The following is a 24,178-nucleotide window of genomic DNA, read 5'->3' as shown; positions in this document are numbered from 1 at the left end:
TCTTCTCTTAGTCCTACCTTGCCTGCCTTTGCAAAGGACGATCTCCCTTAAAAGCCGAGTTTAATAATCATATTATTCATGCTGGCTCGGTTGGAGCTTTAACCGAAAGCACACGGAGTTTGTGCTGCCATTTCAACAAACGATCGACCTAGCTGGCAGCAACAAATGCCCAACACAAAAGTTTGCGCGCCCCCGCAGCTAGCTTGCGAGCGCGGCGTCGGACGAGAGAATCGCTCGCCGCGGAACAGTCTCGTTTCGTGTCGTGCAGAGGCGCATGCTGTTGACGATGACGCGTCGCGTTCCGGAAGAGGTGAGGGGCGGCGACGAGCGATGAAGCAGCTGCAAGTCTTGTCTTTCGCTGACTCTGAAAACCCACCGAACGGTGAAAAATCAGGCCCGGCGCCCGTCCAGAAAAAATGGCGGAGAAAACGCGTACAACTCGTGTCTCTGTGACGAGTGGTTTTCGCTTCGGATCCGGGATTTGAGCTGATTGATATTTTTTTAAAAAAATGAGCTTATCAATATTTAGAATTTTTTTTGAGGGGGAGATCGATATTTAGATGAGCCATCAGAAACTGTGTTTCTGACAAATTACCGAATCAGCAGTCCAGCACCGGCCCATGGTCCATTCAGATGGAGATCACGACGTGGGTGGGTGGGTGTGGTGGGTTCTCGGAAGCTTGTTGGGCCTGGATAAGTACGGGCCGTGCGGGAGCGGGTAGGCGGCCAGGTCGGCAACTCGGCGCACGAGATAACGATCTGACGTGCGAAGCCGTGCAGATCGTTTGACGCTCCTGTTCCTGGGATACTGCCTGGAAGCGAATTTTCATCAAAAAAGAAAAGAAAACGAAAGAAAGAAGAATATGATGCCGGAGGCGCTGGAGCATCAATCAATCCTTAGCACGAATTTAACTAGGCTGTTTTCGTCTTTCTTCTATGGAAGGCGACTACTTGGCAAAGCGTTGATTTAGTCCTAGTCCTAGATGTTTACAGCTGAAGCGGCGTACAATTGAAGCACTTCTTTCCTGCTCTCTCGTTTACGAACACATACAATGTCAATTGAAGTCAGTGGCGGATCCAAAGGGGGCTGGGGGGCTGCAGGCCCCTACTGGCTGCAACTTCCATTGGAACAAGGGAAGCAGAAAGCTGAGGGGAGAAAAAGAAAAGAGAGAGAAGAGATGAGGGAAGAAGAAGAGTTCAGTCCCCTGTGGCTGCTCGCGCTGGATCCGCCCTGATTGAGGTAGCGTAAGCACTGTACTCGTGCACTCGTGTATGATCGCGACTCACGAGTTACTTAGCCGATGACGACTGTATTGGAACGGTACCGTCTGTTTTGTACAGAACAAATCGTTCTCGTCTTCGTCTTGCAAAAAAGGAGCAAACCGTGCGTATGAGCTTCCTGATCCTCAAGCAATTAACCGACGATTGGAGACGACACGAAATTGTGGAGCGGAAAAGGAACGGGCGCGTTTAATTTTCCGTAGCAACCGGCCTCCAGTCGCGATCACGACGAACCGGTCACCTCTCTATCAGTACTAGCACAGAGCATCGATGGGGACAGGACGAGCCACAATGACCCATTAAACATGAACTAATCAAGATCTAATTAGGATTTCTCCCCGGTGACTTATGCAATTAGTTTTACAATTAGGTTATGTCGCTAATTTTAATCATCCTAATTGCTATCAAACATCGGATTAATTTTTAGCCTGTATCTCCAAACGGGCAAACGGACGCAGTTCCGCTAGCTGCAGACCGACTGCGCGCTGCACCTGCACAAGCGAAACCCAAAAGGGGAATGGGAACGCGGTCGGTAATTGGAGTACATAGAAAGTATGAAAAAGGAAATGAACATCCGATCGAAGATCCATCTATCGTTGGCACTGTTTCTTAGACGACCATAAATTATCAGTTGTCCCTATAAGTAAATGATCCTTCTTTTAGTCTCAAGAAAAACATAGAAAAAGAAGTGGAAGAAGAAATGGTTGTAAAATCAAGTTGAGGAAAATAAATTGAATGCAAGGTAGAACGAAAGCTCATCAAAAGCGGCGACTGGAATCGACTCTGAATAAAAACAATTTAAAACCTCCTACTTTTCTTTCTTCTTGAAAGTAATCAATAATGCAACCTGGCGCGGTTTGATCTTTTTTTTTAACTGTCTTTATAGCGAGGCCTTTAAAGAAGAGTTTCTTATGCATTCGCATGTATATATGACATATCTTTATTATTCATATGCTAGCCTGGTTGGAATTATCTTTAACCGAAAGAGCACACGGATTAGTGCTTCCAATCCAAAAGCGATCAATTAGCTGGGAGCAACTAGGCAATTCAAAAGGATGCCCTCCTGGCCAACAAAGCCGCATCGATCCATGACCTCTACGAGTAGCTCGCGAGCGCGAAACGCAGAGCGCGGCGCCACACGATAGGATGCTTTGCAGCGGTGATCGCTTGTATTGTACCTGACCTCATGTGCGCTAGCGCACGCTGCCATGCGGGGTATTACGCAGTACACGGACACGGCTACACGCGGTTGACGCGTCGCGTACTCGCGTTCTGGAAGAATGCGAGGGCCGGCGTTGAGCGGTGAATAATCAGTAGTCTCTGCGAGTCCTGCTCTGCATGCCCCCTGAAAACTTCGCCCAACGGTGAAAAAAAATCAGTTCCGGACGTCCAAAAATGGGGCGGGGAAAACGCAGATGACTCGCGACTTTGACGATCGGTTTCCCGTCGTTTTGGGCTCGGGATTTGAACTGGTCAACGATATCTACGCTCAGGTAGTCAGGGTAATGGCCGAACGGCACGGCCCATCGGGTCACACGTGCGCGTGGTGTGGTCGCCGTCCGGTGGAGGAGGGCAGGCACGAGACGAGTTGCTGGCCTGATGTGGCCGTGCAAATCGTTCGACGCGTCGAGCGCCGTTTTTCCATGGTCATGCCGCCAGAACCGAACCTTCCTCGGAGAATGACCGGAGAGGCGGAGACGAGCTAGAGCTGGTTTTCCCGTCCGGTGGTGCGTGCGTGGTGGTGGTGCACGGAACCGTACGGTGCTTGCCTTCTTGGATAGGCTCGTCGCACGCATCAACCGATCCCAGGCAGAACAGTAGCTAGGTTATTGTTTCGTTTTTCTTCGATGGAGGGCGACTGCTTTGTTTTTAATGATTGCTTTGTTTTTAATGATACAGGAGGGTGACCCCTGATTATATATAAATAAAATAAGAAGTATTTACAGAAGACATGAAAATAAAAGGAACAATTACAATAGAGACTGAAACCAAGAGCCTATCACCGAATGATATTTTGCCTTTGCTCTGAGTATATAACTCTGGAGAATTCCAATATGACTCTCCAATATGAAGATTTCTTTACACCTATATAATGTTGCTGCTTGATTCTCAAATATGAAGTCATTTCTTGTTGTCCAAATACTCAGGACATGATGGCTATAGCCTCCATGAAAAAGGACTGAGCTATCTGAAGCTTAAAGGATTCTAGAATTTGATATCCAGTAATTGTGTCAATAATCTGCAGGCCAATCAAGTTCCAACATTGTTTGGAGAAATGACAGTGTAGGAATAGGTGTAAGACTGATTCCTCCATATTATCATAGCATAGTACACATGTGTAGCAAGGTAATTGCAGCATTTGATTGCTTGAAGATGTTACGTACATTTGATTTGAGGCAGTTCTTCCCTGTTTTTGTTCGTCTGTGAACTTAAGAAGAATTTCACATTGCAGCGGGTTCGTATGTCGATGGCTCTACCTAGAAACAGACCGAGATAGGTACTTCTATGTACCATTAATTGTTGGTCACCCTTCCATCATTTTTATGTAGGTCCCCTTTTTTCTTATCAAAATATTTATTCGAGAAATCCAAGAGATGAGACGGACGTTATACGATATTAAGGCTCGTTTGGATCCTACCTAGCCAATAGTTAGCATTAAGAATCTGTTTGGATCAAAATTAATATGTCAGCTAGCTAGTGTTTTATCTACCATCTTACTAAAATTAGCTGCTACCTGGTTGCCCCAGCTAACACAGCTAATAGCTAGCTGCTGCTTGCTGGAATCCAAACGGGATCTAAGGTAGCGTAAGCACAAGAGTTACGTAATCTTGGATTGGTGCAGGGGCGGATCCAGAACGAGGCTACGCCCGAGCTAAACTGCTGATTCACGTCTCCTAGATCTCGTTTTCTCTAATTGAGATCGTAATTTTGTAAGTTAAACACCACATATATTAAAGGGGTTATATGGACTCACCCGGGCTGCAGCCTGGGCAGCCCGAGCCCTAGATCCGCCCTGGATTGGTGGAGATAAAACTAGTCTTGAATATCAGTTCGGTTTGAAGTTCGTGTATCTCGATTGATGTGACTGGTCGATGCTGGAACCGTGGAAACTACCTATGTTTGATTAATAGATCTCCCTTTTGTTACGCAAATTAAGAAAGAACTGTTGGTATGAGCTATATAATCTCGAGCAACCACGGAAGAAACTGACAACAAGTTCCGGAGAGGAAGGGAAAACCGCGTTTGCCGCAGTAACCAACCAGTCGCCATCACGACGAACCGTTCATCACTCCACAATAATGACTCTGTCGACTGGGGCAGGAGGAGACACAGTCATACAGTCGATCGGGCCGTACGAAAACGTACACGGACGCTTTTCCCTGCTGACCAGGTTGCTCCCTGCACTGCACAGGTGCTCTTCCGTATCCACTCCCTCCCAGGCTCCCAAGTTTTCAACCGCAGCCGCTGCGCCGTCGTTTTCGACTCTTCCACCACTCCACCCCGTCAGTTCACTCGTGAAGCTCACGATCCCGGCGGGGCCCAGTCAAAACTAATCGGAGACGAAGAAAAAACCGCGCCACCCGCCGAGCGGACGTGGCGGTTCACACTCCGGACGCCGTAACCACCGGTTCCCAGCCGCGACGAAGACGAAGCCCCCTGCTCGGTCGGGCGGCCAGAACCCGCGTGCCCAGCGAGCGCGCGACCGCCCCCAAAAGAAACTGGCCGCTGAACCCTTTCCGCGCGGATGAACCCAACCGCTGAACGAGCCCCCGTGTCTGACAGCTCATCGGCGGCGGCTTGGCCCACCACGCGTCCGCTCAGACGTTTAAAGCCCGTCGCGCTCGCTCGCCTTCGCCACAAAGCAAACCCAATCCCACCCCCACAAGGAAGCGTACCGCCACCCTCGGATCCTTCCCCCTAATTGCTCCCGCGCAGCTTCCATTCATCCCACGCTTCCACACCGTGCCCGCGCTCGCGCCCGGGGGTATAAAACACCGGGGCGAAACCGCCCGGTCTTCACAGGCACACCAACTCGATCGGGGAGAGCGACGGGGCGGCTGCTCTAGCTAAGCTCGGCGCTTGCGGCGGCGGCGGGCGGCGATGGGGAGGAGGCTGGACGTGCTGCTGGGGCGGACGACGAAGCAGACGGCGCGGCTGCGGTCGCTGCTGGGGCTGGCGGTGACGCGGCTGGGCGTGGTGCGTGGCCACCGGCAGGTGCGGTTCGCGCAGGCGCGCGGGGACGTCGAGCAGCTGCTCCGCCTGGGCCACGCGGACCGCGCGCTGGCACGCGCCGAGCACGTCGTCCGGGAGCAGAACGCGCTCGACGTGCTCGCCGAGCTCGAGGCCTACTGCGGCCTCATCGTCGAGCGGGCGGCGCTCGTCGATGCGCACAGGGAGTGCCCCGAGGAGCTGCGGGAGGCGGCGGCGGGGCTCGTGTACGCCGCCGCAAGGTGCGGGGACCTGCCGGAGCTGCAGGAGGTACGGGGCATCCTTGCCGCCAAGTTCGGAAGGGGGTTCGTCTCCGCCGCCTCCGAGCTCCGCAGCGGATGCGGGATCAACCCCAAGGTGAGCACCGACGAAGACGAACCTTCTGACTCGACACTCGAATCAAAATTGGATGCCTCTAACGAAATTTGATTCCCTTGTCGGAACGGAACAGATCGTGCAGAAGCTGTCGACCAAGCAGCCGAGCCTCGAGAGCCGGCAGATGGTGCTCCAGGAGATCGCCGCAGAGAAAGGGTTCGCCGTGAGCGTCTACGAGCCACCACCCTGCGAGGGCTCCGGACGCTCCAACCACAACCGCAGGAAGACGAAGCACGACGAAGAGATGATCAGGATGCCACCAGCTGATGACCTGGACGAAGACGTCTCTGGCGACTCGGCGCAGAGGTACAAGGACGTGGAAGCGGCGGCGCAGGCCGCGTTCGAGTCGGCCGCCTCGGCCGCAGCCGCCGCGAAGGCAGCCATGGAGCTCTCGCGTGGGGAGTCCAGGGGGCCAGGCGACAGGGGGAAGACTGGAACCACGCGGATGGATGATGAGAGCAAGAAAGAAGGTGAGATGCTTGATGGAAAGACATCTGAGAAGATTGGACATGCGCGGAATTACAGTTCAGAGATTGAGATCCTGCCGGAGGACGAGGCAGATCATGGCGACGTTGCAGTGAAAGAACAGAAACACCATGAGCAGCGGGAGCCAGCCAGGGGCAAGCCGGCATCGGTCAGAACAAAGTGGGGATTTTAGCTGCGCAACAAGATGGCAACAGAGGAGATGGTTTCTTGATCTCAATATATTTAGTTGAATTTTCGTTATATGTAGGATCCTATGGTATACGTTCATACCATATATGTAATGTAAATGATATTAAAAAAAGGAAAAGGGACAAATTTGATTCTTTTCCAATTTATAAGCAGGGTGCAAAATCATCAGCGTATATTGCTGAAGAATGCATTTTTTTTGTAGATACATTAAAGAGGATGGAGAATTTGCTGTCACCCAACTGGTACAAAAGCTATATTAAACCTCATTGCTGACAAGATTAACAAGTCTGCTAAGGACTGCAGTTACCACTAGAATACTCCTAAGGCAATAAATGATTAAATATTAACAGAGGACAACATCATCTATCTGGAACATCTCAGCTACAGAAACTGCAAGAAATAGCAGAACCATGAACCGTGTAGCTGGTAAAACTTCTGTAACAGATTTTTGACTTGAGATGTAGATACTATCATGCTACATCAGCGAGACATTTTTGGCCTTTTGTTGAGACTTGCCAGCATGCCCAGTGTAAGACTGTCTTCATCATCTTCGTCATCTTCCTGCAGATGCATATTGTTCATCAGCATCATGAATAGCTAGATGGCGCATGGCAGCAACAGGAAAGGTAAATCCCAACTGCAATCAAAGGGTAAAAGGATAGAGGGGGAATGAAGCAGAAACCTTAAATTCCTTCTGACTTGAGATGTAGATACTCCCATGCTACATCAGCGAGAAATTTTTCGCCTTTTGTTGAGACTTGCCAGCATGTCAGTATAAGACTGCAGGTTCACGTCGACATCTTCGTCATACTCAAGACCAAGCTCTTCCTGCAGATGCATATTGTTCATCAGCGTCATGAATAGCTAGATGGCACATAACAGCTACAGGAAGGGTAAGTTCCAAGTGCAATCAAAGGGTATAAGGATAAGAGGGGAAATGCAGCAAAAACCTTAAATTCTTTCTGATCTTTTGGGCTATTCTCAGTAATATTATCCCAAAGCTCCTTGAACATCCTCTTCCGCTTTTTCCATTGGTTGACTTTTTCAGCAAAAGAATCCTCAATGATCTTCTTGTCCTCAGGTTTCACCAAGATGACACCACTCCGCAATTTATTGAGTTTCTCTTCCATTTCCTGGACCTAAACAAATATGGTCCTGTAAATACAACAGGTCCAAAGGAACAGACTCATAGTAAGGAGCGGAAGGAAACAATTTATATGCACGTACTTCGCTTTGTAATTTAGTCTCCTTCGACTTAATCTCTGCCAGCGTCAAGTTTGACTGCAGGCCTCGTACCTCTGTACAAGATTTAAATTTAGATGTCATCAAAACATGACCATTGCATACTGCATTTGATAGACCACTAAAAAGACCAAGGTAAGAATTGGAAGTTTGGAACCTACCAGATTCAACCTCACTAATTGCTTTCTTTTGATCTACAAGTTCTTCCTGCAACTTGGCATTTGCTTTCTTCATCTCCTCGAGTTCTTCCCCATTTGGAATGTCGAATTGATCTTGCCGAGCAATGTAAATTTTCTGTTTGCCATACTCCTTGAAGGAAACCTGTCCACTGTCAGCCAATGCATCCAGTGCCTTTTGTACTGCAGTCTTCTTCAGATTAAACTTCTGTAGCGCGTCAGCTACATTCTGTGAATTCAGTGGCCTGTTTTGCTGCAGAGTCATGGTAATAGTCAACTCAGTGATACGCAGAGCTTAAAAAAAACACAAAATGTGCGGCTAATGTGTTACTATATCAACTATGAAAGTGAGACCAGATAGTGTGGTAATTTTTTTCATATATTCTGCATAAAATTGAAGAACTGTACACAAAGCACTTTCTGAATAAAGTCGTTTCGTATCGAAAGCCACATACACTACTTAGGCACATAAGTAAAGCAGGTCAATATTTAACCAAATCGGGATAAGAGCAATATCTGAAGGGAAATACAGTAATACTTACTCCCCATTTTATTTATTTGAATTCAGAAGGAAGTTTCACTAAGTTAAATGGGAAATAAACAATGCAACAAAGCAGAACTAAATGAAAGTACATGATAACACATGCTCTAGAAAGTTGAAACACATATAAGCTTCTGTAAGGGGAAAACAGTCTAAGGTGAGCATAACTACATCTGACAGGGGAGGGGAAAAAACAGCATATGGTGAAGAGCAAAAACCAAAACTGATCTGCAAAAGCCTTGTGCTTGTGTTACCACTTGCAAGCATTTGTGAGCTGCTTTGCAGTTACAAACTCAAGGGGGCAATTTTCTGGTAAATCATAAAACGATGCTGATAAGCTGGGACAGGATAGTTGAAAGAGATCCAGATAAATTATCTTATACAAAAGGCAAACACAAACAACAAAGCAAGTAGCAGTGTAACACCATGGAGTCCAACATCCAAACTGAATCTAGTCTAAATTTTGTTCTATTCTAGGGAGTAGCATAGAAATCATATGCTGGTCACAGGAATGAATTGCTCACTCCCAACATATCCAGCTAACATTTCAGCACTTGACTGCAGGTAGCTGCTTAATTGGAGGACAGCTGCAATTACGACCATTCAGAATAATGATCAAGAAACGAAGTGATGCCAGTTGCAACTAACATGCATCAATTAATCAGGATGGTGACGAGGGAGTTTTTACATGATTCTAACTAACCCATCTGAATCTACAGAAAGAAAGAATGGACAATAATTGGTATTCATCAAACAGCATGCTGCTATCCTGATTACCGCACAGTCAGTATCCAGCTTGTCAACTTTGTCACATCCATACAATCCTAAGGATTCTAGAAAAATTCTTATACATCACAAATCCCCACAAGTACCAACAGAGTGAAAATAGAACCCTAATTGCACAAGCATAAGCAGAACCAGGGGTTTAGGGTTTTCGGGTTGAGTTTCAGGGGAGGGACGGCACCTCATTGACGAAACCCAGGACGATTCCTGCAGAAACGGAAGAAAAAACGGAGCCGCAAAATCATCAGAAATATCGACTAGGCCAAGCTAAGGACGGTCGAAATCGGGAAGGTTTTGAGCCAAAAAAAAAACATTTCAGTTGGGAGGGGGCGGGGCCGCAGGGGTGAATACCTTCCACGCTATCCGATTTGGGCGGCATTGCCTCCTCGTCCGCCCGCCTCGCCGGCGTGGCTTGGCTTGCTGCTGCTCCTCGACAGGGAAAAGGCGGAGCCGCGGAGGAGAGCGCCGGCGGGGAATGGATTGTTTGGGAAGCCGAGGGGTGTGGGGTTGTGTGTGTCGGCCTGTTGGCCTTGGCGTGGCCTCTGCTCTGCGGGTCACTGACAACGCAGGGCCGCCTTAGCTGGTGACGCGGGCGGGAGGTTTCCACTTTCCCGCCCAAACCACCCCCACGCCCCCCGCCCCCGCGCCACCCCCCCCCCCCCCCCCCCCCCCCCCCCCAACCCCCGGTAGTCCGGTACGCGTGGCGTGGTGGTGGACTGGTGGTGGCCTGGTGGGTGGGTGTGCGCGCGACCCTCGTGGGCTATCTGCAAGGCCGTGATGAAGCCCATGGAAGCCCGTTGCTGCGGATAATCTGAACCCAGGAAGAAGCCTAGTTCCTTCCTGATTTGTTTTTATAATAGTTGGTTCCTTCCTGATTTGACACCAGCTTGTAATATCAGCAAGCTTGCTCGAGGAGCTAGAAAGTGCACCATACTTAAACTCAAATAATTCACAAAGTCACAACAGAAGCAACATGATATTCGTGTCAGGTGTTAGGTAAACTTTGCACCAAGCAATTCGAAGAAGAATTCATGTTTACAATGGATAATTTGATATCCTTGGACAGAAAATGCACAAGAAAAAAAATCGTGTTCAAGCTAGTGGTCTTACGAGATATTACAGAATATATCCAAGCTTGTGCGTTACAATACCTAAGCTGGTCATCTGTTCCACACTTCCATGTCTCATCCATGGTCTTTAAAGCTCCGGTGGCACAGGAACAGGACAGAAATGTAAACGAGTTCAACCAAAAATTTCAGTTTCTAAGTTGTGCTGAATTTCACTTGCCAGATACAAATGGATGGCTAAGTGCCTGTTCCACCTTTAGCCTCTTTTCTGGATCTAGCACTAATATTCTTTTCAGGAGATCATTGAAGTTGAATAGCATTTTTGGGTCCTCGCCAGGCAAGCTTGAAACAACTGAACTAACATCCTGTCGTTTGATGTTCATAACCGGATGTCTCTTCACAGTCTACACATAAGGAAGAAGCCATTCGATGATTTTAAATTTATTGTAAGTGTAGAACAGAATACCAATACACCATCACAATTTTGCAATATGGATTATAGATGTACCATTTTCGTCACTGGATCCTTCTCATGGAAGTACTTGAAATCTTGGTCAAAGTGCTCTTTTGCAAAGGTTCCCTGTGCAATTAGAAACACTCGTGTTAGCACACGCTTACTTTGTCACCTTATTTTGTTAGTATGAAATGAATGCAATAAACTGCCATATCAACAGGTGACTGAACTTGAAGTGCTCAATGGAGCAACAAGATTAAATTAAACCAGTTCTACACGTGCAAAACATAAAGTTTAGATATTTGTAGGCATTGGCCATATCTTAGTACTTCCTGTTTTGATGGGTTCACAGGTATTATATGTAAGCACTCATAAAAAGTTAAATGCACATCTCATCAATTTTTCTAACCTTGCGAAGCATCTTCTTAGGAAGGGCACCCTTCGATTCCATGTGAAGCCGAAGCATGTCATTATTCGTTTTACCGGGAAACAAGAGTTTTCCTGTGTAAAGTTCAAATAAGGAACAACCAACTGACCACATATCCAATGGATGGTTGTACGGCAACCCAAGAACTGCAGGAGAAAACAAATTATAATGTGACCACAAATCAATAAGGATTTCAACATTAGAAAGGTGGTCTTCCTTACAAGTAATATCCAAGTAAACAGTACCCTAACAAATAGTGAATTGAGATGCACTGTACATATAAAACTAAGAACTCACTAATCTCAGGTGCCCGGTAGAAGCGGCTCACAAGATACGGTGTGATCTCATTCGTTCCAGTAGGCATAGCACTACCAAAATCACACAGCTTCAGCTTAGTTTTAGCCTCATTTACCTACAGAACGATACAAGTGGAAAAAAATTAAGCTGGAGACTGACCGTAAAAAAAGGCTAGAGAATTCTAATACAAAATTAACAGAATGGGAAAAAATACTCATCAAAATTATATACCAGCACATTATCTGGTTTGATGTCACAGTGAAGAACATTGCAACTTTTAAGGTGCTTCAACGCGATGAAAAGCTGCTTTGAATACGTCCTTACAGCAGTCAACTTAAGCCCCACATCAGAACCAAATTTCTTTAGAAGCCCACGCAGGTTCATGTGAAGAGATTCAAAGATCAAACAGAGATGATTTCGATACATGAAACTAGAAATAAACCTCACACAGTGTCGTCTGTCTTTAGGGTCGGCACTAGCCAGCTTTTCCAGTATAGAAATTTCTTGCTTACCAGCCTTGTACCTACATAACAAGAACACCATATTACCAGGTCATAAGATATTCTTTTATACTGGATATTATCCAAAAGAAAAAATAAAATGCAATGAACTCAGCTTACATCACAGGAATGTTCCGTATAATTTTGATAGCTACTTCACTAGAATCACCTTTCCCAGCTTTAAGATCCTTTGCCCGGACAACATTAGAGAAAACTCCCATCCCATGGCCTGCCATGATTTCATAACGTCCATGTAGCACCTCTCCACAGTGGTAAGCTGTATAAAAGCAAAGTACTTGAAAAACGTAGCACTAAAAGGATAGCAGAAGGGTGATGTATATGTATCAGATGATGGAGCTTACTATAATATCCTCCTGGATCGTCCCAATTGTCACAATGAGCATTTTCCTTGATGAGGAAGCTACGTTTCTTGCCCTGCGCACACAAGTATCTATTACTGATCAAACAAAGTAATAGCTCTCTAGCAAGAACATAAACTGTCAAAGGAATAGCAAGACAGTTGGCAGAAAACATAAATTTTGGTGATAATCACACTTCGAGATTTGGCAATACTAGAGAGAGTGAAGATATAAGAATTCACCAGTTCTTGGGCACCAATAGGTGATTCTCCAAAAATATCATTGGCAAATATATCCTCTGATCTTTCACTCTGCAAATTTCAAGGCTGTTAAGATGATGAAATGCTAAAATATTGAGCAACTATGTCAAGAAGATTATTATTTATTACCATGGGAATGCCCTCTCCAAGACCTGAAACACCCATCGTTTTCTCATTACCAGATGTCCCTAAGATGATCGAAATGTTAAGCTCTAGATGGTTAATGATTATTTTCAATCTCTCCAAATCATTAAGGTTTTAGATTTATCATCTTTAGGTTTGTTGTATCAGTATTTGTATACACTGATGTTACTTCTATTTATCAAAAACTTAGTAACCAAACTATGAGTACCAGAAAACCTGGCCACTTAACATAACAATAGTAATGTTTCACACAGAGATACGATAGTTTAGTCAAAACAAGCTACCTTCGTTATTACTGCAGTGAACAATTTCCTGTTGTTGCTTCTGCAGCTGTATCTCACCGTATTTAGTCGGAGTAACATCTGCCCTCTTTCTTGCTTCAGCCTTGTGTTTTTCACGATCATTCCCTCCTAGCTTTGGTACCAGTTGTTCAAATTTCTCTTCAGTTTCCTCCCTGGCAAGCAAATTAAATAAGGTAACCGAATATGACTATATGAGTTAGTCGTGTATGAGAAACTTTAATTGTAAGATTTTTTTCCCTTTGCTTCATCAGGTCTCCCCTTCTATGTATGGCCTCTCTATCATTCTCCCTAGATCTATATGTCTTTCTGACCATCAGACATACCACAGTTTGCGTGCACGGAGTCCTTATGCGTATCTTTGCCATTTACTCCACCCCTATGAGCATCAATTTCTCCTTTTTCACATATACTGCCAACACCATCTACTTGTCAAGACCTATCCGACTATACCAGTAGTATACTTCCGCTCTTTTTCACATTTGTGCCTTGTGCTACTACTACGCCGTCTATGCCTCTCCCAGTCTCCCAACATTCTCCATGGACAGGATCCAAAGCGATACTCAATTTTAATTTCTTTCCTTACAGTCCCCTCTTTCAGTTTCCCACAGCCTAGTTGAATATCTCTAAAGCTCACTACATGTTATCATGGTCAGAACCATCCCTCATACTATGCTGCGACTGCTATCCATTAGCGTGAGAGCTAGTCTATCTGTAAGCATGACTGTTACCTTAAGCAATCTTTTGCATGACCTTCAATATGGTTCCTTAAGAATGGACACATCCTAGAATGATGTTCCACACGATAATCTTTATAAGATCTAGCACCATGCTCATTATGTTGGCCATGATGTATAACACAAATCACCATTTCAGAAACAGGATATCTCATACTGACCTCGATTTCGGATCATTCAAATCAGCATCCTTGTGATTTTCTTCCTTCACTCTTTGTGACTGTGGAGATCTCACCAAGTTTGCATCAGAATTATTATCAGGTTCCTACAGGGAAGCAAATATCATTGTTAGTTCCTGGAGAAAACAGCAAAGCACCAACTGACCAAAATTAGCAGGAAATAAGAGTAAATATCAAGCTCCCATTTGTCCACTGAATATGATATAAAATTGTTTGTGCACAGTTGCAGATCGGTTAGGAACCAATAACCTTATTTATTTCTCAGGTTACAACTGGATAAAAATATTGTAATACTTTTAGCTTATTTTTTCTCACAAGCAAGACAGTTGATATAGAACATATACCAACACAGTAGGATGCTACATCTATCACCAAACTGCACCATACTTCTTGCTCAAGGTGTGTATCAGAGAAACGTCAGAGTGCATTGTCAACAATCTCAATGATAGAAGTTTCCACTAAATTTCATTTTATTAATCCATGACTCTTCTACGCAGAATGCTGTTTTTTTTGGCTTAGAATATTATATACAATCCCTTTTTTTACTAAGTATCATACACAATTATGGCTTAGAAATAGTAGGCAGAAGTTGTTTTGACGCTATTAGTAATCAAGACAAGTCCTGCCAATGATAGATCGTTCCTTCATCGCATTCTTAGTCAGTACAATAAAACAGAATTAGTAGAGCCTATGATCTGATATCTTCTGAAGATTATACGCTGTTTGACATTTCTGCACCCCAACAACTCAAAAGTGGTAGCACCAACAGGCACAGAAACCCAACAACTTCTGGAGCAGAGAGGACAAGGGCGACGAATATAACCTACACGCATTACCCAACGGCAACAGAGAGCACGGGGGGCGGGGCGGATCGGAACAGACCGGAGCAGGTGCGAGCGCCCTCCCCGCATCCGCAGCGGTGGCGGCGCCCTCGTCCTGTGCGATAGCGCCCTCCCCCGGCTCCCCCGACGCCAGCGATGCCGGGCCGACACGCGCCTCGGCCCCCGCGGCCTCCCCCGGATTACCCCTGTCCTGGTGATGGCGATGGTGGCTGCGCTTGTGGCGCTTCGGGACCGAGCCCTCCTCCGCGTCTTCCCGGTCCATGGAGGCGGACGCGGGAGGAGGGAGCGGGCTAGGGCTTGCTGGGGACGGAAGGTCGGCGCTCGGCGGGGCGGAGGATGCGATGCCTTCGAAATGATCGAATCGATTCGAGCCCGGGAATGAAACTGGCTCAACGCTCGTCTCGTGCTCGCGCCTCGCGGTACAGCAGTGTAGCACCAACACCGCTTCACTGGATACTCCCGGAACGGGAATGGAGTAGGTCCGGAGGAGGTGAGATTGAACGTGGCGATCAACGCGACTGTATTGTGCACACGCGTTACATCATCATGGATAGTAATTGAAGATTACCATCCGTTTTATTCACGCACAAATGATAATAACTCTGGTAATGCGAAATCGAGCCAGGGACCTAAATTGTGAAATTTTTTTCTTTTGGTTCTCGAGAATTAATTCGAGTGACCGATAAACTTACTAAATTTTTTAAATCAAATCAAACATGGCATAATCTTTCATCAAACAAATTATTTGAACTTCAAATCAAACCGTACCCAACCAATGTGAAATGCGGGCGAGTTAAAATTCAGCGTAGCAATAGCAATTGAGAAAAGTATGCAATGTACCAATTTTTTTTATCAGGCGTGGCCAAGTCGCCAATCCTCTTTGTTTTTTTTCTATCATTTTTCCATTTTGGTGTATGTTCACGTTTAGAATTAAAAATTTATGATCTGGAGTTTTATACAGTACTACAATTTTGCATAGCATTTGATTTTAGGAAATTTCAAGGGCGTACCACATCTAGTTTTGAAGAAATATGACATTGTTAGAAGTAGTTTTTCTTTTTGAAAAAAGTCCATTTTACTCCCTTCAACTATTTACTTTGTCCCCTTAACCCCCCTAAGCAAAATTTAGACTCATTTTACTTCCTCGAACTATTTCATTTGGTCTAGTCTACCGCTAATTAAATTTCTCTTTTTTGTTTCTTTGCAAGTTGAGTTCTGAATTTAAATTTTACCAATTGACTTATAACATGATGCTTTACATTAGAAAAATACATTACCATTTTTTCACTATTTCTTTTTGTAAATTTTGTATATCTAACATCAGTTTCATATTAAATATTGCTAACATATGAAAATAACCATGAAAAATTCTTAGTATAATTTTTAATATAAGATATCATGTTTTGTATCTTCTCACAAAATTTTAACTCAAAATTCAACTCATACACGTAGAAACAAAATAGAGAAATTTAATTAGGAGGTCGATTGGTCCAAATGAAGTAACCCAGGGGAGTAAAGTGAGGTTAAATTTTATTTGGGGTTAAACAGATAAAGTGGATAGGTGAGGGAAGTAAAGTGAGGTTAAATTTTATTTAGGGAGTTAAACGGATAAAGTGGATAGGTGAGGGAAGTAAAATGGACTTTTTTTAGTTAGAACGTCAGTACATCACTCCGGACATCTTTTTCCTGTACCATGGATAGTTTCTAGAGCTATGTTTGTTTAGTACAGTTTAATGTCTTGGTGTTTGATGCTATGATGCTTTTAAATGATGTTTTAAAATTACAGCATATTTTTTAAAAAACGTAAACGACAGCATCTTAACATGCCTTATTAATTTGATGAGGTCTGTCTGTTCACAGCATCTCGATGAGCATGGCCTTGAAATGAAGAAACCGAGACCCAGCCCGTCAGTCCGTCTGTTCACCGCGTGACCCAAATATCATGTGTTTCTTAGCCCAACACTGCAGATATCAAATCTAGCCTACCCAGGCCGGCCTCGGTTCTGCTCGGCTTGAGCCCAAACGCCACCCTGTTCTGGCCAGCCCACCACCGTGGGACTTGACGACCCCCGAACGGAATCGAAGGATCTGACCGCACCGCGACCGCCCTGTTACGTGGCGACGCGCGATTGGCCACCTAACGTGGACCGTCTTTTATGGTGCCTTGTGTGAGGTGGGAGGTCCGGCACGGGCCAGAACACTCTGGCGACTACCACGCTCATCGCCGGCCAGAATCTATATAAGGCCAGAGCCTGCTCTTGCAGGATCCCACTTGTTCCAACTCTCAATCCAAGCAAGACGCAACTCACAAGTGACAAACGAGGCGAACATCCATTGATCCATCAGAGAATCCTCAGCGGAAGACGTCGAGGATGACGAAGCACTCTGTTCTAGCTCTCGCTTTGCTCTCTCTTCTCTGCACAGGGTACCTGTGCGGGGTGGCCGACGGCGCCTCCGCGCCGAAGGGGAAGAAGGGGAAGGCGGCGTCGGCGTCGGGGCCGGTGATCGGCATCGACCTGGGCACCACGTACTCGTGCGTCGGGGCGTACCAGAACGGGCACGTGGACATCATCGCCAACGACCAGGGTAACCGGATCACGCCGTCGTGGGTGGCCTTCACCGACGACGAGCGCCTCGTCGGCGAGGCCGCCAAGAACCAGGCGCCGCTCAACCCGCAGCGCACCATCTTCGACATCAAGCGTCTCATCGGCCGGAGGTTTGACGACGAGGAGGTGCAGCGCGACATCAGGTACCTGCCGTACAAGGTCGTCAACAGGGGCGGCAAGCCGTACGTGGAGGTGCCGATGAAGGGCGGCGAGCGGAAGGCGTTCAGCCCCGAGGAGATCAGCGCCATGATCCTGTCCAAGATGCGGGAGACGGCCGAGTCCTACATCGGCCGGCGCGTCGCCGGCGCCGTCGTCACCGTGCCGGCCTACTTCAATGACGCGCAGCGGCAGGCGACCAAGGACGCCGGCACCATCGCCGGGCTCACCGTGCCGCGGATCATCAACGAGCCCACGGCGGCGGCGATCGCGTACGGGCTGGACAAGAAGGGCGTCGAGATGATGAACGTGCTGGTGTACGACCTCGGCGGCGGCACCTTCGACGTCAGCGTGCTCAGCCTTGACCGCGGCGTCTTCGAGGTGCTCGCCACCAGCGGCGACACGCACCTCGGCGGCGAGGACTTCGACCAGCGCGTCATGGACCACTTCATCCGCCTCATCAAGCGGAAGCACGGCAGGGACATCAGCAAGGACGGCCGCGCGATGGGGAAGCTGCGCCGCGAGTGCGAGCGCGCTAAGCGCGCGCTCAGCAGCCAGCACCAGGTGCGCGTGGAGATCGAGTCGCTGTTCGACGGCGTCGACTTCTCCGAGACGCTGACGAGGGCCAAGTTCGAGGAGCTCAACATGGACCTCTTCAAGAAGACGCTGGGGCCCGTCAAGAAGGCTATCGCGGACGCCAAGCTCAAGAAGACCGACATAGACGAGATCGTGCTCGTCGGCGGCAGCACCAGGATCCCCAAGGTGCAGGAGCTCCTCACGGAGATGTTCGACGGCAAGGAGCCCAACAAGGGGATCAACCCCGACGAGGCCGTCGCGTACGGCGCCGCCGTCCAGGGCAGCATCATCAGCGGCGAGGGCGGCGCCGAGACCAAAGGTAACGTACTACGTATTCCTTAGTTTATCGATGACACTGATGGGTGGCTGCCATGTTGCTGACATGTTCTCAAACAATGGCCAGACATCTTGCTGCTGGACGTGACGCCACTAACGCTGGGCATCGAGACGGCTGGCGGCGTGATGACGAAGCTGATCCCGCGGAACACGAGAATCCCGGTGAAGAAGTCGCAGGTGTTCACGACGTACGAGGACCATCAGACGACGGTGTCGATCAAGGTGTTCGAGGGGGAGCGGAGCCTGACCAAGGACTGCCGCGAGCTGGGGCGGTTCGACCTGAAGGGCATCCCGCCGGCGCCCCGCGGCGTGCCGCAGATCGAGGTGACCTTCGAGGTGGACGAGAACGGCATCCTCCACGTGACGGCGGCGGACAAGGCCGGCGGCCGGTCCGAGTCCATCACCATCACCAACGATAAGGGCCGGCTCAGCCAGGAGGAGATCGACCGGATGGTGCGCGAGGCCGAGGAGTTCGCGGAGGAGGACCGCCGCGTCCGGGAGCGCGTCGATGCGCGCAACCGCCTCGAGAACTACGTGTACCGGATGCGCGCCACGGTGAAGGACGGAGCCGGCGGCATGGCGGGGAAGATCGGCGAGGAGGACAGGGAGAGGATGGAGGCCGCCCTGGCGGAGGCGCTGGAGTGGCTGGAGGAGCAGGACGGCGCCGCGGGGCGGGCGGCGGAGAAGGACGACTTCGAGGAGAAGCTCAGGGAGGTAGAGGAGGTGTGCGGGCCCATCATCAAGCAGGTGTACGAGAAGAGCGGAGGCGGCGCGGGCGGGTCGGCCGGCGCCGCGGACGAGGACGACGTGAACGAGCTGTAGAGTGATCGAGATCGGCTGATCGCCAGCTGCTCCGTGTAGAGTTTTCTGGGCGACGAGCCGTAGAGAATTCTGGGTGACGACTGACGAGCTTAGAGTTTTCTGGGTGTTTGGAGGGAATCCTGATGTAAATAAAAAGTTATTGTAAAGTGATTTGAGTGAAGGCCTTGGTAGTTGCTATTGCTAGTAAATCATTAATTCATCATCATTACTTTTTCTTTCACTAATTGACAGTCATTAGGTAGCAGTACATCCATCAATCAAATGGTAAGATACTATCACAATATAATGACACTTTGCGAGAACATTGGATCCATAATATTTGATCCGTGAACGAGACGAAGAGAGGATGCTTTGACAACTATAAGCATCGCACACGTCTAAGGCATCAGCGAATTATGCCGCCCGCATTCCACGCACCAGATTAGTAGACTACTACCTCAGGCCTTCAGCCGTGCTCCCCTCGCCACGCCACCGGGAGCGGGCTCGGCGGCGCGGCGAGCTCCGCGTCCTCCGAGCCGAACACGTACCGCGCCCACTCCCCGGCCTGCGCGTCCACCTGCGCCGCGGCCACGCGCACGGCCCCGTCCGCCCACGCCGACGCGACCACCGCGGCGACGAGCGCCACGACGAGCAGGGGCGCCAGCAGGGACACCAGCTGCGCCGCGTCCTCCGCGGCGATCACCGCGTACGCAGCCATCGTGTTCCTCGGCAGGAAGGGAGCTGCCAGGAATGGCGAACGGGCAGCTAACATATATGGACGCCGCTGCCGTAGCTTTCTCGTGCCGCGCGCAACCACGGCGCCATGGATCGTGTGAGCGAGCTCCGCAAAGAGGACGGCCCCGCCCTCCTTTTGTTGTCCCGGATCGTGAAAAGTTACGCCATGGCTCAAGAACAGCAGCGTGCGATGCGTATATTTGCCTGTCCACTTTAACGACGGTTCCCTGTCCGCCTGGGAATTCCATACCGGCCAGCCATGGCGCTTTTGTGTGCTCCGGTGCACGTCCCGTGGGCGTTGGTTGGTTGGGGCTCCAGCGGTTGAGCCAGCTCAGCCATGTACAGCAGTGCCTCCCCTTTGGGGTAACTTGGGTGCTCACTGGCAGCTGAGATACGCCAAAATGATGCGCAGTGAAAATTATCATTGAAGCACAAATTGCATGGCAGTCTGAAACGGTAGCTGGATCTGGATGAGCCATATGTAGTTGAAAAAAAGGGTCCAAACTGAATCTGATTATGCCACATGTTGCAGAAGGGAATTCACAGTAGTACTCCAAAATTTTCCAAGAGAGACATGATGAATTGTGCCGGTACAGAATGTAACTTGTGAAATTCATTTGAATTATATACATTTTCCTTGGACTATATGCATGAAAAGCATCCTATGATGGTATAGGGTACGATGAATGCAAAATACAGGAAAGATGGCAATCCTTGCTCTCTTTTCTTTTTCCCTACTTCTGGGTACAACTGACAGTTGAATACTTGAATTCCATCACCACTAGCCATCTATATTTTCATCCAAGGGAAAATTCAGTGCTCAATAGTCACCAGCCAGTTTTTTTGAGCATTATGATTTCAACCAAACCTTACATGTCTTACCGGCTACTTTACAGGTAAGGCCCTATAGGCTATACCTCAAATAAAAGAGAGACATCGTCTTCTCTCACCCGTGTTTCCTCCACAGTCCTACTCAAGAGCTGGTGCTACCTCAGTCGGATTGCCTTCAAACACATCAGCGCTTGATGATTCAGACTCCTCAGGGAACTCCTGTGTTTGTGATTCCTTGTACGCAGGAGTGTCTTTGAAATCTGTTGCGCCATCATTGTAGGTAGCCACCGCGACACCACAAGCAATGAGCTGCAAAAGTAGGCCACATTGATGCAAAGCTGAGAACCCACAAATTACTACCACGTCTCATTGCTGGAGAATTAAAAGTGTATACTTGAGGAACCGTGAGCAAAGTCTTTTTCAAGGCAAACAAGTTCAACATGGATGTAGGCCAAGTTCCAATAAACAAAAATCAAAATGTTTCATTCAGTGATGTAACTCAACAAAATAATCCTACAGTAGGTCTTCTTAAGCAGTACACGAAGAAACAATTTCATGATTGTTTTCAGCATAACATAATCTGCCACACGCTAGGCCACTAGCCACTGGAAATGATCCTTTTTAGCCCGGGTGCGGTAAATAACTGCTATCAAAAAGCGGAACTAGTCCTCCATATAATGGATTTTGAATGATACGGAGTAGCTATTACTACTACAAACAAATTCAGATGCGCAATCAAGATTCACATGTCAAGCTAAAGCTCACAATATCACACTGCAATTTAAAACTACACTAACGTTAACAGCTTAGAGTGAGCTGTTTCGCAATTACTTCTATATGCAGATAATTCAACATGTAGCCATGGAGGAGTCCAATTAGCGCAGGGATATCTAATATTTTGGATGTATTTAACTTTGTTGAGCGCTTGACTAATGAGTATGGATTACATGAGGACCAATGGAGGAGGAGGATGTACTCACGCCGAACACGACGCCGAACGCCCACATGTACTGGACGAAGAAGCCGAGGGCCTCCCACTGGGGCCCCTCCCAGAAGTCGGGCGTCTCCGGGTCCGGAATCTCCGGCATGGGCTCCGTCGACACCTCGAACCCCAGCGGCTCCCCTTCCCACTCGGCCGCCCCCGCCTCCGCTGCGTCCTCGTCCACGTCGGGCGCCACGACCCCGCCGCGGCGCTTCTTTCCGCCGCGCTCCTCGAGGCGCCGCTGCGTGCGGGACGAGACCCCGCCGCGGCGAGCGAGGGCCACGTGCAGGGCAGCTCGACCGCTCGCGGGGAGAAGGGGAAGCGCCGCAGCGCGACGGTGGACGACGGCCACGCCGAACGGCGTGGGGGAAGTGAGCAGAGACATGAGGCTGAGACGGCGGGGCACAGTGAATGCGTGTGGTCACGTGGAGAAGCTCGAACGAGGAGCTCCTGGCTGTGGATGCTTTCTCGAGCTGGAAGAGCGGGGAGGGAGATGAGATAAGATATTTGGAAGTGTCTTGTATCAACCGGATGAAATTTAGTTTTTCTGTCGATCAACGCCTGCAACCGTTGGCTCTTGATCCAACAGCCAATCTCCTTTTTCTTTCTTCCTCCTCCTTTCATCTTCCACACGCGGCATGACACCTCCCAAGTCCCAACTTCAGGGACGCTGCCCCCGCCGCCGCCACCTCCCCTAGCTCCGGTGGCCTCCGCCGTTGCCATCCTCTACTTCCCAACACTAACCTGGCGGAGCCAGACGCCTCCGCCACCTAACGGGGTTCCTCCACCGCCTGACTCCGGCGACACCCTCGCTGCCTCCACTCCCCCGCAGTCTCTCCCGCCTCCACCGCCAGCTGGCGATCCTCCCGGAGCTCCCTTTAGGCCCACAAGCCACGGGTAACCTCCAACCCCGAATCCCCTAGACCCTAACCCCAAATTCTCAAATCTCATTCATTTTCTAGTAGAGATTTTGGTGATTGATGGATAACCGAGATTTCAATCGATTGATGAGGAGTAAATCTCAGTATATTTTGCATTTTTTCTTTTCTTTCTTTTTTCTTAATATAAACCATTTCATTTTCATTTTCCCACTTCCCTGCAATAAAAATGGGGTTGGTTTTTTATTTGTGTGGGATAGTTTTTCACTCTAGATATAGACACAAGTCTGATTTTGCTTCAAAAAAAAACTTTTAACCAAATACACAACCTCCTTTGTTTAATCCACCAACCAAAACAACGAGTTAGGAACCATCTAAATTTGAGAAAATATATGACAACATAAAGAATTGCTATGGTCTATGTCGGTGTTTTAGACCGGCAACCCGCCTAGGAGGTACCCTAGGTGGTCTTTTATACGGTAAGGATCGTCGAGAATCAAGGAATCAATGGTGACGCAAGGAACACGATTTAGACAAAGTTCGGGCCGCTAGATCGCGTAATACCCTACGTCCTGTGTGTTGGTTTGTATTTGGTGAACTGGAGTTGTTGCTGAGAGGGGTCCCTGCCCGCCCTTATATACATGGGAGGGCAGGGTTACAAGCCGGAGTCCTAGTCGGGTACTATTACATAGTTATACTCGGTAAAGACCCGAGTAGTTTTCCATAAATATACTTAACTAGTCCGAGTAGGATGTATCCATCCTTGTTCTGATCTTGTCTGAGTACGTCCCTTAGTGGGCCGTCCAAGGCCTACTCGTGGGCCTGGGGTGCATGCCTGACAGTCTATGCTCAAAATTACTTCAAAATATAGTGTAAGCTCAAATAACATGACAATTAACATACCATCTCATAAAATCTGAGTTCGGACGACACATCATCCGAGCTCAAATTTTAAAGATGATAGATTGTGGCGATGTTATACTCATATTATACTTTTGTTATAGCAATCATATCTCTTTTGAAACCTTAGACAACTCTTAGCATTAGGGTTCGTTAGCTGGTTAAAGAAGTGGAGGGGAGATGAGCTCCTTTTTTCAATTATATATGTACCAGCTAAGGGGGTTGAAGCACATACCCTGATCTTGTGACCAACCCATAGAAAAATAATTACGCATGATACTCGCCCCAACTAGCTAGTGAAGAAAATATTTTTGTAAGGAAAATATGTATTTAGCTCATGGCGCAACTAGTATATTTGGAAAAATGTGGTGATATGGATGCCAAGTGGAATGCCACTTCGGAGGGTTGTTGTGGTTTAAGAGTTGTAAAGTGAGAGGTCATACGTGAATATATTGATGCAAATACAATTTTTGTACAGTAAGGATGCATACAATTAAACCAATTGTTAACTAGTCAAAGGTTAATAAGAT

General features: G+C 48.0%; 5 protein-coding genes across 8 annotated transcripts; 2 read left to right on the top strand and 3 right to left on the bottom strand.

The window, feature by feature from the left end:
- Window positions 1-5,133: 5,133 nt before the first annotated feature.
- On the top strand, window positions 5,134-6,774 carry LOC117840691 (uncharacterized). Its single transcript, XM_034721211.2, has 2 exons — window positions 5,134-5,847; window positions 5,942-6,774. Exons 1-2 carry the CDS (start codon window positions 5,383-5,385, stop codon window positions 6,521-6,523), a joined length of 1,047 nt encoding a protein of 348 aa, XP_034577102.1. The 5' UTR covers window positions 5,134-5,382; the 3' UTR covers window positions 6,524-6,774.
- Window positions 6,765-9,844, bottom strand: LOC117840693 (homologous-pairing protein 2 homolog). Its single transcript, XM_034721212.2, has 7 exons — window positions 9,634-9,844; window positions 9,464-9,489; window positions 7,944-8,211; window positions 7,768-7,838; window positions 7,491-7,679; window positions 7,223-7,368; window positions 6,765-7,101 (listed from the first exon to the last, which is right to left on the bottom strand). The coding sequence occupies exons 1-6, from the start codon at window positions 9,659-9,661 to the stop codon at window positions 7,267-7,269; spliced, it is 684 nt and encodes a 227-aa protein (XP_034577103.1). The 5' UTR covers window positions 9,662-9,844; the 3' UTR covers window positions 6,765-7,101; window positions 7,223-7,266.
- Window positions 9,845-10,230: 386 nt separating this feature from the next.
- Window positions 10,231-15,318, bottom strand: LOC117836221 (serine/threonine-protein kinase prp4). 4 transcript variants are annotated; one of them, XM_034715602.2, is made up of 12 exons: window positions 14,888-15,318; window positions 13,988-14,091; window positions 13,075-13,244; window positions 12,776-12,798; window positions 12,629-12,697; window positions 12,390-12,462; window positions 12,148-12,304; window positions 11,759-12,050; window positions 11,528-11,642; window positions 11,213-11,376; window positions 10,858-10,929; window positions 10,231-10,753 (listed from the first exon to the last, which is right to left on the bottom strand). In XM_034715602.2, the coding sequence occupies exons 1-12, from the start codon at window positions 15,107-15,109 to the stop codon at window positions 10,562-10,564; spliced, it is 1,653 nt and encodes a 550-aa protein (XP_034571493.1). In that variant the 5' UTR covers window positions 15,110-15,318; the 3' UTR covers window positions 10,231-10,561. The 4 variants fall into 4 exon arrangements, with proteins under 4 accessions (XP_034571493.1, XP_034571494.1, XP_034571492.1 ...); XM_034715603.2 differs by having other exon boundaries at window positions 12,776-12,834; window positions 13,132-13,244; XM_034715601.2 differs by having other exon boundaries at window positions 12,776-12,834; window positions 14,888-15,317.
- Window positions 15,319-17,219: 1,901 nt separating this feature from the next.
- Window positions 17,220-19,453, top strand: LOC117840592 (heat shock 70 kDa protein BIP2). Its single transcript, XM_034721113.2, has 2 exons — window positions 17,220-18,504; window positions 18,589-19,453. Exons 1-2 carry the CDS (start codon window positions 17,220-17,222, stop codon window positions 19,341-19,343), a joined length of 2,040 nt encoding a protein of 679 aa, XP_034577004.2. The 3' UTR covers window positions 19,344-19,453.
- Window positions 19,454-20,596: 1,143 nt separating this feature from the next.
- On the bottom strand, window positions 20,597-22,374 carry LOC117840593 (uncharacterized). The gene is made up of 2 exons (XM_034721115.2): window positions 21,869-22,374; window positions 20,597-21,197 (listed from the first exon to the last, which is right to left on the bottom strand). Exons 1-2 carry the CDS (start codon window positions 22,253-22,255, stop codon window positions 21,027-21,029), a joined length of 558 nt encoding a protein of 185 aa, XP_034577006.1. The 5' UTR covers window positions 22,256-22,374; the 3' UTR covers window positions 20,597-21,026.
- Window positions 22,375-24,178: the final 1,804 nt, after the last annotated feature.

Source organism: Setaria viridis, chromosome 9 (assembly GCF_005286985.2).
Source record: "Setaria viridis chromosome 9, Setaria_viridis_v4.0, whole genome shotgun sequence".
Lineage (NCBI taxonomy): Eukaryota > Viridiplantae > Streptophyta > Magnoliopsida > Poales > Poaceae > Setaria > Setaria viridis.
Note: the sequence above shows the minus strand (reverse complement) of the source record. Positions and strands in the feature narration are given on the sequence as shown.

Bases quoted from the DNA above. Each gene is read 5' to 3' on its own strand.
- LOC117840592 (XM_034721113.2), top strand. From the start codon at position 17,220: ATGACGAAGCACTCTGTTCTAGCTCTCGCTTTGCTCTCTCTTCTCTGC. The intron at 18,505-18,588 runs GTAACGTACTAC...AACAATGGCCAG, and splicing joins GGGCGGCGCCGAGACCAAAG to ACATCTTGCTGCTGGACGTG.
- LOC117840693 (XM_034721212.2), bottom strand. From the start codon at position 9,661: ATGCCGCCCAAATCGGATAGCGTGGAAG. The intron at 9,490-9,633 runs GTATTCACCCCT...CCGTTTCTGCAG, and splicing joins CAAATCGGATAGCGTGGAAG to GAATCGTCCTGGGTTTCGTC. The intron at 7,839-7,943 runs GTAGGTTCCAAA...AATCTTGTACAG, and splicing joins AATTAGTGAGGTTGAATCTG to AGGTACGAGGCCTGCAGTCA.
- LOC117840691 (XM_034721211.2), top strand. From the start codon at position 5,383: ATGGGGAGGAGGCTGGACGTGCTGCTGGGGCGGACGACGAAGCAGACG. The intron at 5,848-5,941 runs GTGAGCACCGAC...GGAACGGAACAG, and splicing joins GATGCGGGATCAACCCCAAG to ATCGTGCAGAAGCTGTCGAC.
- LOC117840593 (XM_034721115.2), bottom strand. From the start codon at position 22,255: ATGTCTCTGCTCACTTCCCCCACGCCGTTCGGCGTGGCCGTCGTCCAC. The intron at 21,198-21,868 runs GTGAGTACATCC...CTACTTTTGCAG, and splicing joins CGTTCGGCGTCGTGTTCGGC to CTCATTGCTTGTGGTGTCGC.
- LOC117836221 (XM_034715601.2), bottom strand. From the start codon at position 15,109: ATGGACCGGGAAGACGCGGAGGAGGGCTCGGTCCCGAAGCGCCACAAG. The intron at 13,245-13,987 runs GTCAGTATGAGA...TTTGCTTGCCAG, and splicing joins TTGAATGATCCGAAATCGAG to GGAGGAAACTGAAGAGAAAT. The intron at 12,305-12,389 runs GTAAGCTCCATC...GCTTTTATACAG, and splicing joins CGATCCAGGAGGATATTATA to CTTACCACTGTGGAGAGGTG.